Genomic DNA, 14,601 nt, shown 5'->3' with positions numbered 1-14,601 from the left:
GGGTCCCTGGGGGAGTATATCAGTATTTACAGGAGGTTCCCAGGGAGTGTATCAGTATTTACAGGAGGACCCCGGGGAGTGTGACAGTATTTACAGGTGGTCCCCGGGTGGTGTGTCAGTATTTACAGGTGGTCCCCGGGGAGTGTGTCAGTATTTACAGTGGGTCCCCGGGGAGTGTGTCAGTATTTACAGGGGCCCCAGGAGAGTGTGTCAGTATTTACAGAGAGTCCCCGGGGAGTGTGTCAGTATTTACAAGGGGTCCCTGGAGACTGTGTCAGTATTTACAGGGGGTCCCCGGGGAGTGTATCACTATTTACAGGGGTCCCCGGGGAGTGTGTCAGTATTTGCAGGGGGTCCACGGGGAGTGTGTCAGTATTTACAGGGGGTTCCCGGGGAGTGTGTCAGTATTTACAGGGGGTCCCCGGAGAGTGTGTCAGTATTTACAGGAGGACAACGGGAGTCTATCAGTATTTACAGGGAGTCCCCGGGGAGTGAGTCTCTAATTACAGGGGGGTCCCCGGGGAGTGTGTCTGTATTTACATGGGGTCCCCGGGGAGTGTGTCAGTATTTACAGGGGGTCCCCGGGGAGTGTGTCACTAATTACAGAGGGGTCCCCGGGGAGTGTGACAGTATTTACAGGGGGTTCCCGGGGAGTGTGTCAGTATTTACAGGGGGTCCCCGGGGAGTGTGTCAGTATTTACATGGGGTCCCCGGGGAGTGTGTCAGTATTTACAGGGGGCCCACGGGGAGTGTGTCAGTATTTACAGGGGGTTCCCGGGGAGTGTGTCAGTATTTACAGGGGGTCCCCGGGGAGTGTGTCAGTATTTACAGGGGGTTCCCGGGGAGTGTGTCAGTATTTACAGGGGGTCCCCGGGGGAGTATATCAGTATTTACAGGAGGTTCCCGGGGAGTGTGTCAGTATTTATAGGGGGTCCCCGGGGAGTGTGTCAGTATTTACACGGGGTCCCCGGGGAGTGCGTCAGTATTTACAGGTGGTCCCCGGGGAGTGTGTCAGTATTTACAGGGGGTCCCCGGGGAGTGTGTCAGTATTTACAGAGAGTCCCCGGGGAGTGTGTCAGTATTTACAAGGGGTTCCCGGGGAGTGTGTCAGTATTTACAGGGGTCCCCAGGGAGTGTGTCAGTATTTGCAGGGGGTCCACGGGGAGTGTGTCAGTATTTACAGGGGGTCCCCGGGGAGTGTGTCACTAATTACAGGGGGGTCCCCGGGGAGTGTGTCTGTATTTACAGGGGGTCCCCGGGGAGTGTGACAGTATTTACACGGGGTCCCCGGGGAGTGTGTCAGTATTTACAAGGGGTCCCTTGGGTCTGTGTCAGTATTTACAGTGGGTCCACAGGGAGTGTGTCAGTATTTACAGGGGGTTCCCGGGGAGTGTGTCAGTATTTACAGGGGGTCCCCGGGGAGTGTATCAGTATTTACACGGGGTCCCCGGGGAGTGTGACAGTATTTACACGGGGTCCCCGGGGAGTGTGTCAGTATTTACAAGGGGTCCCTTGGGTCTGTGTCAGTATTTACAGATGGTCCCCGGGGAGTGTGTCAGTATTTACAGGGGGTTCCCGGGGAGTGTGTCAGTATTTACAGGGGGTCCCCGGGGAGTGTGTCAGTATTTACAGGGGGTCCCCGGGGAGTGTGTCAGTATTTACAGAGAGTCCCCGGGGAGTGTGTCAGTATTTACAAGGGGTCCCTGGAGAGTGTGTCAGTATTTACAGAGTGTCCCCGGGGAGTGTGTCAGTATTTACAGGGGGTCCCCGGGGAGTGTGTCAGTATTTACAGGGGTCCCCGGGGAGTGTGTCAGTATTTGCAGGGGGTCCACGGGGAGTGTGTCAGTATTTACAGGGGGTTCCCGGGGAGTGTGTCAGTATTTACAGGGGTCCCCGGGGAGTGTGTCAGTATTTGCAGGGGGTCCACGGGGAGTGTGTCAGTATTTACAGGGGGTTCCCGGGGAGTGTGTCAGTATTTACAGGGGGTCCCCGGGGGTGTGTGTCAGTATTTACAGGAGGACAACGGAGTCTGTCAGTATTTACAGGGAGTCCCCGGGGAGTGTGTCACTAATTACAGGGGGGTCCCCGGGGAGTGTGTCTGTATTTACAGGGGGTCCCCGGGGAGTGTGTCAGTATTTACAGGGGGTCCCCGGGGAGTGTGTCACTAATTACAGGGGGGTCCCCAGGGGAGTGTGTCAGTATTTACAGGGACTCCCCGGGGAGTGTGTCAGTATTTACGGGGGTCCACGGGGAGTGTGTCAGTATTTATAGGGGGTCACCGGGGTGTGTGTCAGTATTTACAGGGGGTCCCCGGGGAGTGTGTCAGTATTTATAGGGGGTTCCCGGGGTGTGTCAGTATTTACAGGGGGTCACCGGGGAGTGTGTCAGTATTTACAGGGGTCCCCGGGGAGTGTGTCAGTATTTACAGGGGGTCCCCGGGGAGTGTGTCAGTATTTACAGGGGGTCACCGGGGAGTGTGTCAGTATTTACAGTGGGTCCCCGGGGAGTGTGTCAGTATTTACAAGGGGTTCGCGGGGAGTGTGTCAGTATTTACAGGGGGTCCCTGGCAAGTGTGTCAGTATTTACAGGGGGTTGCCCGGGGAGATGTCATTATTTACAGAGTGTCCCTGGGGAGTGTGTCAGTATTTACAGGGGGTTCCCGGGGAGTATGTCAGTATTTACAGGGGGGTCCCCGGGGAGTGTATCAGCATTTTCAGGGGTTCCTGGGGACTGTGTCAGCATTTACAGGAGGTTCCCGGGGTGTGTGTCAACATTCCAGGGGGTCCCGGGGAGTGTGTCAGTATTTTCAAAAGGTCCACGGGAGTCTGTCAGTATTTACAGGGGGTCCCCAGGGCGTTTGTCAGTATCTACAGAGGATCCCAGGGTGTGTCAGTGTTTACAGGGGGTCCCCGGGGAGTGTGTCAGTATTTACAGGGGGTTCCCGGGGAGTGTGACAGTCTATACAGGGTGTCCCCGGGGAGTGTATCAGTATTTACAGGGGGTTCCTGGGGAGTGTGTCAGTATTTACAGGGGGTCCCCAGGGAGTATGTCAGCATTTACAGGGGGTTCCCGGGGAGTGTGTCAGCATGTACAGGAGGTCCCCAGGGAGTGTGTCAGCATTTACAGGGGGTCCCGGGGAGTGTGTCAGTTTTTACAGGGGGTTCCCGGGAAGTGTGTCTGCATTCCAGGGCGTCCCGGGGAGTGTGTCAGTATTTACAGGGGGTCCCCGGGGAGTGTGTCAGTATTTACAGGGGGTTCCCGGGGGGTGTGTCAGCATGTACAGGGGGTCCCCAGGGAGTGTGTCAGCATTTACAGGGGGTCCCGGGGAGTGTGTCAGTTTTTACAGGGGGTTCCCGGGGAGTGTGTCTGCATTCCAGGGCGTCCCGGGGAGTGTGTCAGTATTTACAGGGGGTCCCGGGGAATGTGTCAGTATTTACAGGGGGTCCCCGGGGTGTGTGTCAGTATTTACAGGGGGTCCCCGGGGAGTGTGTCAGTATTTACAGGGGGTCCCCGGGGTGTGTGTCAGTATTTACAGGGGGTCCCCGGGGAGTGTGTCAGTATTTACAGGGGGTCCCAGGGAGTGTGTCAGTATTTACAGTGGGTCCCCGGGGAGTGTGTCTGCATTCCAGGGCGTCCCGGGGTGTGTGTCAGTATTTACAGGGGGTCCCCGGGGAGTGTGTCAGTATTTACAGGGGGTCCCGGGGAATGTGTCAGTATTTACAGGGGGTTCCCGGGGAGTGTGTCAGTATTTACAGGGGGTCCCCGGGGTGTGTGTCAGTATTTACAGGGGGTCCCCGGGGAGTGTGTCAGTATTTACAGGGGGTCCCCGGGGAGTGTGTCAGTATTTACAGGGGGTCCCCGGGGTGTGTGTCAGTATTTACAGGGGTCCGCGGGGGGGGTGTCAGTATTTACAGGGGGTCCCAGGGAGTGTCAATATTTACAGGGAGTCTGTGATAAAGCCAGGGGAGTCCAACTAATGTCCATCCGACATTAGCCTGGGCCCCTGGATTACGTACTCCGCGACCTTGCCACCGCACCCACCATCTCCCACACCGTTGTTGGCGGAGCAGACTGTCGCAAATTGTCTGCTGCATTTCCTTTGTCACACCAGTGATTACTCTTCAAAACAAAAGGTACTTAGTTGACTGTCAAGCCTTGTGATATTCTGCGGTCACAAAAGTTGCGATCGAAATGCAGGGTCCTCCGCTTTGTGAGAGGTTGATTCCGCTGGTCGGGAAATCGAGAAGATGGCGGCACAGTGTCAGGATGAGGGGCCGGTCATTGAGGACTGAGATGCGGAGAAATGTCTTCACTCAAAGTGTGGTGAATCTTTGGAATTCTCCACCATCGAGGGCTGCGGATGTTCCATCCTCGAATATATTCAAGGCTGGGGATAGTCAGGGGCGGGATTCTCCGACCCCCCGCTGGGTTGGAGAATCGCCGGGGGGGGCGGCGTGAATCCCGCCCCCACCGGCCACCAAATTCTCTGGCAGCGAAAATTTGGCGGGAATCGCGCCGGTCGGCGCCCCCACCCCCCCCCGGCAATTCTCCGGCCCGCGATGGGTGAGGGCTTGGCCTCTAAAGGTGCGGAGAAATCCGCACCTTTGGGGTAGCCCGACGCCGGAGTGGTTCCCGCCACTCCATCCCGCCGGGACCCCCCCGCCCCGCCGGGCAGGGGAGAATCCCGGCCCTGATTTTTGGCCTCTCGGAGAATCAAGGGATATGGGGGTGGGCGGGTTGGGAAAATGAAGTTGAAACCCGACATCAGCCAGTGGGGGGTGTTGAATGATGGAGCCGGCCCAGTGGCCTCCGAACTTGCGGGGTTTCACTTGTCACTTCTCTTGTTTATTTTCCCTCAGAGCTACATTCAGAACTTTCGGGAGCGTCAGACAGTGGGGGGATCCACAAGCACACACGCCATGATCGATGTGGACTACGAATGCGGTTCCACGGTGCCCCTCACGGCTTCCGCCCCTGCTGTCCGCGTGTGAGACGACACGGAAGAGAAGAAGGCAAAATTAAAGAGGATTCTCGCTGTTGGTCCTGGATGAAAGGAGAGTGCAGCGGGGGGAGGAGAAAAAAGCATCGCTCATGTCGTGAAAACGCAATTGATGTGGACCATTTATTAACAGAAAGTAATATATACATACATATATATATATATATGTGTCTCTGACGACTGAAAGAGGATTGAGATTTTGCCTCTTCCCCTGTTGTTGACACTCCCTCTGTGGATTTTCTGAAAAGGGGACACAAATTTCGGCAGGCTTTTTGAGGCTTACCTCTCCCGTTCAAATTCCTGGGGGAGGGGGGGGTGGTAAGTTGGGGTGGGGGGGCGGGGGGGTGGGCGGTGGGGGGGACATCCTGAGCTGAGAATACTGACGATGCACCCCATAGCTGAATAGATCCTTCTTGCTTCACAAGGCCGGAGTGCACAGGGAATGTGTTGCAGGACAAGGCAAGAAATCGAACAATGTCGAGCGTAACGCACCCACGGAGAGAGGAAGCGAAGGGGAGAGTGGGTGTGGGTGCTACAGGCTTTTTTTGTCCTCCGCGCCCTGTGTTAACCTGGTCCCCTCGCTCCGCACCCTGGAAGGGAAATGACATTGAACAGGCAGGTGGCAACCGGACGGCGGGAGTGGACGGCTTCACACGGCAATGGATACTTAATTCAGCTTGCAATCCACCCCACACCGCCCTGCCTAACCCAAAGGGAATGATGGACTTCTAATGGAAATTCCCAATAACTGTCACCAGGCAGATCTTGTTTCTTTTTTGCATGTCACCAAGCTGTGTGTGTGTGTGTGTGTGTGTGTGTGTGTGTGTGGGTGGGGAAAAACATACCTGTACATATAACCTAATGAACGGGGAATTTTCGTGTAAATATTCAAGGAGAAATGTTACTGGTCTGACATTCGCGGAGAAGGCGGTTCTTTTGCTGTTGTGTTAAACCCTTCTGTGGAAATACTGATTTTGTGTTTCTGTTACCACCTGAAGTCAGCATGTGCACTTCTCCTGTTACTGCCTCCAACTAGGATCAGAGTCGCAAATAGTCCAGGATTACCCTGGAGTCGCCAGCAATTAAAGATTAATTTCCAGGGCAGCTGGTTTACAAAACAAAACACAGGCGAGGGAAAAAATATCATTCGGGAGCCTTTTCTCAAAATATTGGATGTTTTTCTCTTTTTGTTTGGATTCTGCCTATGAGAACGGTGCAGAATTGTCTGATTGGCTGTAAAAAGTCTATTTGGTTTCCAATTGGTTGTGAGGATTGACCAATGGTGGGGAGCAAGGAGGGGGGTCAGATTTGAACGGTCGTGTGATGGCTCCGCCTCCAGAGCATCCATCCAGGGTTGGCAACGCCTGCCCCCGCTCCCACCTAACGCCATCCGGGATGAAACAGCCCCGCTTGATTGGCACCCAATTCACCACCTTCAACATTCACTCCCTCCGCCACCGACACACAGTGGCAGCCGCGTGTACCATCCACAAGATGCACTGCAGCAACTCAGCGAAGTCCCTCCGCCAGCACCTTCCAAACCCACAACCTCTACCAGCTAGAAGGGCAAGGCTGGAAGATTAATGGGAACACCACCACCTGCAATTTCCTTTCCAAATCACCCACCACCCTGACTTGGAAATACATCGGCCGTCCCTTCACTGTCGCTGGGTCAAAATCCGGTAACACCCTCCCTAACAGCACTGTGGGTGTACCTACACCTCAGGGACTGCAGCCGATCAAGAAGGAAGCGCGCTCACTTCTCTGGGGAAATTAGGGATGGGTGACAGACGCTGGCCATGCCCATGTCCGACAAAATCATTTTTTTAAAAAAAACTTTCACCCCCAGCTTGGGAAATGTTTGGAGAAAATGCAAATGCTGAATTGCCCTAAGGTGAGTGCGGGCTTTCACTCTCCGCCAAGGTAAGAATATACTCGGATATCCCACGAGGGCACCATCAGAAAAGCTCGAGCAGACTGGGGCCCTTTTCTCGAGAAGAGAGAAGACTGGGGGCGGGGGGGGGGGGGGGGGAGGGCGGGGGGGGGGGGGGTGACTTGTAGGAGATCTTTAATATTACGAAGAATATGTTAGGATGGATGGTGAGAAGATGTTTCCAATTGCGAGTAAGGCTATACAGGGCCCAGTGATGTAAGATCATACACCCACTAGGGAATTCAGAAGAAACATCTCCACCCAGAGAGTGATGGAGCTGGCCAATGGCAGAGGTGCATTTAAGGGGAAACTGGATAAATGCACGACGGAGAAAGGACGTGTTGACGGGGTGAGATGAGAGGAGGTGGAGCATAACCACCAGCATAAACCAGTTGGGCGAATGGCCTGTTTCTGTGCTGTAACGTCGATGTGATTCTTTTCCAGGCAGCGAGATTTAAACCCTTGGAATACGGTGTGATGTTTGACACGGGCCCGCTAACCTTAGCGCCAGCATCACCTGCCGCCCACACTCCCTCCCCGCACATCGGCCTCTGAATCAGAAGGTCACGGATGCAAGTCTCCCCAAACAGGGAGTTGAGCATATTCTCCAAGCCGACACTCTCTGTGTGGGACCGAGGCAGGTGTCAGAGGTGCCGTCTTTTGGGGGGGACACTCACCCGCAGTCCCCTCTGCCCTATCCAAGTGGGCATTAAAGATTCCATCGCATTATTCCGCATTGTAAATTCTATGATTCATAGATCACAGAATTTACCGTGCAGAAGGAGGCCATTCGGCCCATCAAGTCTGCACCGGCTCTTGGAAAGAGCACCCTACCCAAGGTCAACATCTCCACCCTATCCCAATAACCCCCCCCCAACACTAGGGGCAATTTTGAACACTAAGGGCAATTTACCATGGCCAATCCACCTAACCTGCACATCTTTGGATTCTAAGGGCAGGGAAGGTCCTCCCCGCACTTCCTGGGCTGCAACAGCGACTCCACTTTTAAAAAGTGCTTCATTGGCTGTAAAGCACTTTGGGACAACCTGCGGTGGTGAGAGGCGCTATATAAATGCAGGTCCCTTGCGGAGGGGAAGGGGGGGCGAAAGGGGAGGTCACGAGACTGGCATCAGATTAACCGGTGGTGCCTCACTGAGGTTGGGGAGCGGTGGGTTTTGCATCGCTCAGCGTCCATTGGCTGGCTGTGTTGGAGTGTATCGTCGTGCATATCACCGTGGCGATGTACGGGGATTTGTGCGAGGACTTGCTCGCAGCCCCTTTGCTCGATTACCTTTTTAAGATAAACATTTTATCTTGAAGTGTGTGGTGTGTGAAGGGTTGGGAATGGGGGTGGTCATTGGGGAATTGAAATTAAGGGAGGTGGGAGCAGGAGTTTCCTGAGAACCGATTTACAAACTGAATAGTGCACCGTGCACATGGGGGGCACAGTGAGTGCCCACGTGTCGATGTGTAACACTCAGAAGGCTCACTCCTGGGTGTGTGGGGGTGCAGGTCGCTGGCACCTCATGTTTTTAACTTCCTTTGTAGAGAGAGTTTGGGCCCTGTCACCATCTCTCCATGATTGTATGTTCCATGTTAAAGGCGTGTTGTTCTGGGGGGGGGGGGGGGGGGGGGGGGTTTACACACTGACCAGCCCTCCCGTCAAAACGTGTTTGCGAGTTTAATTTTCTTTCAGACGTGCCAAACGATTGGAATTAGTGAGAAAATGTTAGCTAAATGTTCATTAAAAAAAATATTTATTTGAACTCTGCTGTGCTCTTGTGTGTCCCAATTGCTTTGATTTGAATTTGATTTATTGTCACGTGTACCGAGGTAGAGTGAAAAGTGTTCTCTGGCTGCCCAGACAGGCAGGGAAAATAGAAAAGCAGAATGTTTAAATTGAGAGAGACTGCAGTGTGCTGTCGTACAGTCACGGGTCCTTAATATTAACAGCGGCAACTTTATGACACTGTGTTAGTTTGTGTCTGCCCTGTAGGTGATCCCCCCGTGACTACTAAACAAACCAGAGTGTACAAATTTTAACTTTGACAGGAAAATATCACATTAGTTATTTATAACACTGTGCATACGATAACAACGCTGAATTTAGTGATTGCCTCAGCCCTCATTAACATGTTCTCCACATTGCACCTTTCTCAACACAGTGACAGCAAATTCATATTTGGGGTAAATAGTCAATACTTACAGCTCAGATCGCAAGAAGACCTTTTAGGTTTAGTTTTATATATTTTGACTACCTGTTCCGTACAGCCAAGAAAGGCCGTCGCCTGGCTGCCGCTCTCATTGTTTCATTGTAGGAGAGCTGCAGAAGGAAAAGAGGGAAGGAGGAAGGGGAGTAGGAGGAAAGGGGGGCAGATCTTATTCCCTTGCTGCTGTCCAATCTCCCTCCCCTGGCGCATTGACACGGCACTCACCCACTGTGCTGATTGTCTCTTTGAGGGCAACACAGCAGAGTAAACGTCACATGACCTTGACGACCAATCGGGACTCAGAGTGTGGAATCACCCCAAGAAAGGCTCCTCTCCCTCTGTCACTGACGGGTCGGGTACAGGCGTTTAAAATGAACATGTTGCCGTGATTTCTATTTATTTTTCAATGCCTGCCGAGTTTCCTGCCAAAGGCTTTTTTCAGAGAGATTGAGGGAAAGATTACGTCGTTCATATGAGGAGGGAAGGTGGCCAGAGTGAGAAAGGTGCTGCTACAGAGTGGAAGGCAGGCAGGGGGTTTGGGTCTTCCAAACCAGGGGCGAAATTCTCCGGAAACGGCGCGATGTCCGCCGACTGGCGCCCAAAACGAGAAGGTGCGGAGCTGGGTCAGAGGGGTTGCTTCCCAGTGGGTCAGAATGGAAGAGAGTTCGTGTAGGGGGTCGGGACTGAAAGCACGAGCAACAGCGCCGCTCCCGATAGCCCCGGGGAAATACTCAGGAAGTCCGGTAATAATGGCTTCATTGAGAATTTGGAGGCAGTTTCGCCAACACTTCGGGTTGGGGGCGGGGTCAAGGGAAATGCCGATTCGGGGGAACTACAGATTTGAGCCAGGGAGGTGGGATGGAAATTTTCGGATATGGGAGGAGAAGGTGATTAAGACACTAAAAGATTTGTTTCTTAGTTTGCAGGATTGAAGGAACTGGAAGCGAAGTATGGGCTGTACCGGGGGAAATGTTTAGATCCATGCAGGTTCGGGATTTTGCGAGGAAGGAGATACAGAGCTTCCCGGAGGAGCCGGCCTCCACATTGCTGGAGGAGGTGCTGACGACAGGGTGACTGGAGAAGGGGGTAGTGTCAGCGGTTTACGGAGCTATTTTGGAAGAGAAGGCATCACTGGAAGGGATCAAAGCAAAGTGGGAGGAAGAGTTGGGAGAGGATATGGAAGAGGGGTTCTGGTGTGAGGTGCTCCGGAGAGTGAATGCCTCCACCTCGTGCGCGAGGGTGGGGCTGATACAGCTGAAGGTGGTATACAGAGCACACCTCACGAGGGCGAGAATGAGCCGATTCTTTGAAGGAGTGGATGTGTGTGAACGTTGCCGGGGGGGCCACGCTAATCACGTTCATATGTTTTGGTCCTGTCCAAAGCTGGAGGATTACTGGAAGGAGGTTTTTCGGGTAATATCTAAAGTGGTGCACGTGAAACTGGACCCGGGCCCTCGGGAGGCCATATTCGGGGTGTCGGACCAGCCGGGGTTGGAAATGGGTGCAGAGGCAGATGTTGTAGCCTTTCGCCTCGATCGCCCAAAGGCGGATCCTGATGGGATGGAGAAGCAGCCTCTCCACCCTGTGCCCTGGCGTGGCGGGGGGACCTGTTGGAATTCTTGACTCTTGAGAAGGTTAAGTTTGAACTGAGGGGAAGGATGGGGGGGTTCTACAATTCATGGGCATTATTCATTATGCACTTTCAAGAACTGGATAACATCGAACATTAGTTTGGGGGGGGGGTAGGGGAGGGGAGGGGGGACTGTGTGTGTGTTAATGGCGACTATGGGTGGATCCCTAATTCCTTTTTGTCATTTGTTTATGTGAAGATGCGGGCTGATGTTTGGGGTTTGGTGGGAGGATGGGATCGTTGTTATTGATATGGGGATTGACATATTTGTTACTGATTATAGTTTATTGTTGGTGGGTGTAAATATGGGAGAAAATGTGAAAAAGGAGGAGAATAAAAAGATTTTTTTTGAAAAGAAAGGCTCCTAAGCTCCTAAATTGGGGATGGTAAACTAATATTGATGGTTTTTTTTACCAAATATATCACCGGTATTGGTCCCCTTGCGTATTCTGCCTAAGGAAACACCATCATTGATCTTGGAAGGCTTCTAAGGAGAAAGCTTTCAACAGAGGTAAAACAATTGCTACATTCCTCAAACTGGTTAGTACACCATGACCCAACTCCCCAGCCCTACTCCTCCACGCTTTCCTCCCCCAGGCTTGCTCCCACAGCCAACTCCTCTGGATCAGCCCCCCCCGGCGCTACTCCTCCAGGCTTTCTCCCCCACCTTATCTGCCTGTCTTGCTGCCTTCATGGATCTTTGGACATGACTCCAATGTCCCGCTGGATGTCTGTACTTCCTGGTGTCCTACCTTTCATTGTGCATTCCCTTTCCTTGTTAGTCGTCCCAAAATACATCACCTTAGCAAACTTAAAGGGCAGCACGGTAGCAGTGTGGATAGCACAATTGCTTCACAGCTCCAGGGTCCCAGGTTCGATTCTGGCTGGGTCACTGTCTGTGCGGAGTCTCCCGTGTGTGCGTGGGTTTCCTCCGGGTGCTCCGATTTCCTCCCACAGTCCAAAGACGTGCAGGTTAGGTGGATTGGCCGTGATAAATTGCCCTTAGCGTCCAAAATTGCCCTTAGTGTTGGGTGGGGTTACTGGGTTATGGGGATAGGATGGAGGTGTTGACCTTGGGTAGGGTGCTCTTTCCAAGAGCCGGTGCAGACTCGATGGGCCGAATGGCCTCCTTCTGCACTGTAAATTCTATGATAATCTATGATAAAGGGAAGATAATTTGAAGAAGCCCTCAGCAGTACACTCCCCACCTGCCCATCTGTTCAACATTATAACCCGTTCATTTCTTTGTCAGATATAAAATTAAGTGCATTGCTCGCTGACCTATGAAGCCCAATGGGTAAATCAAAAGCAAGTTAGTAGCTGGAAAATAACCAATGAGAATCTACTAAATTGCTTAGGAAAAACAGCCAATCCTGAACTGCCAGTCACAAGAAACCGTCCAATAACAAAAGGGAAATAAAGATGCGCCAATTGAATTGGGGAGGGTGGTTGTGTTAATATCACGGGTCGTGTTCAAATCTCACCGGAGCAAGTGGTGGAATTTCTTGTATAGCTCATGGGCGCCTGTCTTGAATGCCTCAGACCCGGCATTCAGCCGGGAGTGCATCTCCTGATTGAATCCTGGTTCCGGTTTAACTAATAAATCTGCAACATAAAGTTTTTTTAAAACTAACTGAAGTTAGTCAGTGATGGTGAACAAGGTTGTTGTAAAAACCATCTGGTTCACTATTCCTTTCGAGAAGGAAATCTGCCGTCCTTACCTGGTCTGGTCTACATATGGTTGATCTGTACTGCCCCCCCCCCAAGATGATTCAATTGACACCAGCATTTGTTGCCTATCCCTAATTGCCCCTTAAACTGAATAGTTCTAGCCATCACAGGACATTGGTGTGGATCTGGAGTCACTATAGGCCGGATCAGGTAATGGACGGCAGATTTATTTCCCTAAAGGGGCTTTCAGTTGGGTTCTTCCAACAATGGTTTTGTCGTCACTGTGGTGATATACATCACTGTAAGTACACAAAGGGTTAATGTACATACACTACACCTAGCTAGGCACTAGAGGGAACACCAGAGACATGACACACAGGCAGTCAACCAATAGGTCAGTGAGATAGGACACGACCAATGGGCAGTCACGATACACACAGAGGTGACACTACCACAGGAGGGCATTACACCAACCCATATAAAAGGACACAGCACACATGCTCAGTCTCTTTCCAGTGGAGACTCTCAGTGAGCACAGGCACAGGGTTGATTGAACATTCACTCCCACCACATGGATTGTAGCAGACTGGTTAGTCAGTCTGGGTAGCTATAGCAGGATTAACAGTAGCGTCAAATCCAAGTAGGAGAATTGTTAATAGTTTAATAAACGTGTTAAATCTATCTCCAAGTCTGAACCTTCTTTGTCAGAGTGCACATCAAGGGAAGCAGCTTATGCTACGACAAGAGAATAACAAACAGTCACTAGTAGTTGAATTTAAATATCACTATCTGCTGTGGTGGGATTTGAACCTTGGTCTCCACATCATTACTCTGAGTCTCTGGGTTACTAGTCCAGTCACAAGATCACTACGCCACCACCTTCCCTTATTGTGATCTTCTGCGATCATCACGGCGGTCTACATCCCATCCCAGGCGGACGTGAAGAAGGCGCTTGATGAATTGTACAGCGCTATAAATAACAAACAGAATACCCAGAGGTCTTGTTCATCGTGCCGGGGACTTCACCTGGCCAACCTCAAGAGTGTACTGCCAAAATTCCACCAACACATCAGGGGCGCCAACATTCTCGTCCACTGCTACACAACCATCAAGAGCACCTACTGATCCATTCCCCGACCATAAGACGTGCTCCTTCTCCCAGCATACAAGCAGAAACTCAAGCGGGAGAATCCAGCTAAGAAGGTCTTGCAGTGCTGGTCCAGGAAATAGAAGAGCTCCTAGTGACTGCTTGGAGTCAGTGGACTGGTCCATATTCAAGAACTCAGCGGCCAACCTAAAATGCGTATGCCATCACAGTCACAGACTTCATCAACAAGTGTGTAGACGATTGTGCGCCTAGGTAGTACGTACGTTCCCCAACCGGAAACCGGGGTTTAATCGGGGAGATTCACTCCCTACTGACAATTACCAGACTAAGCTAGAGTCACAGACGAACGGCACGGACTCTTGGTGGTTGTGCAAGGCTTAAACAACAGAACGGGCTACAAAGTGAAGCCGCGCAGTCTCTGCAGCAGCGCACCCCTCCCCGATGAACTCAATGCATTCTATGCTCGGTTCGAGCAGGAAACCAACAAACCGTTGGCAACTGCCTCACCAGCCACGGACACACCCATACCCACCATCACAGCTCCCAAAGTCAGATCGGCCTTCCTGAAAGTGATCCCTCAGAAAGCAACGGGTCCTGACGGGGTCCCTGGTCGTGCACTCAGATCCTGTGTGAACCAACTGGCGTGGTGTGCTTGCGGTCACCTTCAACCTCTCCCCACTCCGTTCCGAACTTCCCACCTGCCGTGGGCAGCACGGTAGCATAGTGGTTAGCACAGTTGTTTCACAGCTCCGGGGTCCGAGGTTCGATTCCCGGCTTGGGTCACTGTGCGGAGTCTGCACGTTCTCCCCGTGACTGCGTGGGTTTTCCTCCGGGTGCTCCGGTTTCCTCACACAGTCCAAAGATGTGCTGGTTAGGTGGATTGGCCGTGATAAATTGCCCTTAGTGTCCAAAAAATGTTAAGTGGGGGTTACTGGGTTACGGGTTACGTGGATAGGGTAGATACGTGGGCTTCAGTAGGGTCGCTCTTTGTAAGGGCCGGTGCAGACTCGATGGGCCGAATGGCCTCCTTCTGCACTGTAAATTCTATGA

The 14,601-nt window shown here is 52.3% G+C and overlaps 1 protein-coding gene across 7 annotated transcripts in view; it reads left to right on the top strand.

Moving 5' to 3' along the window:
• The window catches only part of LOC140386579 (transmembrane protein 198-like), a 325,956-nt gene extending 320,644 nt beyond the window's left edge, over nucleotides 1-5,312 (top strand). For all 7 annotated transcript variants that reach the window (XM_072469034.1, XM_072469025.1, XM_072469077.1 and 4 more), the window contains one exon: nucleotides 4,860-5,312. In XM_072469034.1, the coding sequence (XP_072325135.1) occupies nucleotides 4,860-4,991 (132 nt within the window). In that variant the 3' untranslated portion in view covers nucleotides 4,992-5,312. The remainder of the gene's footprint in view (nucleotides 1-4,859) is intronic.
• Nucleotides 5,313-14,601: the final 9,289 nt, after the last annotated feature.

This window comes from Scyliorhinus torazame, chromosome 2 (genome assembly GCF_047496885.1).
Source record: "Scyliorhinus torazame isolate Kashiwa2021f chromosome 2, sScyTor2.1, whole genome shotgun sequence".
Classification (NCBI taxonomy): Eukaryota; Metazoa; Chordata; class Chondrichthyes; order Carcharhiniformes; family Scyliorhinidae; genus Scyliorhinus; species Scyliorhinus torazame.
Note: the sequence above shows the minus strand (reverse complement) of the source record. Positions and strands in the feature narration are given on the sequence as shown.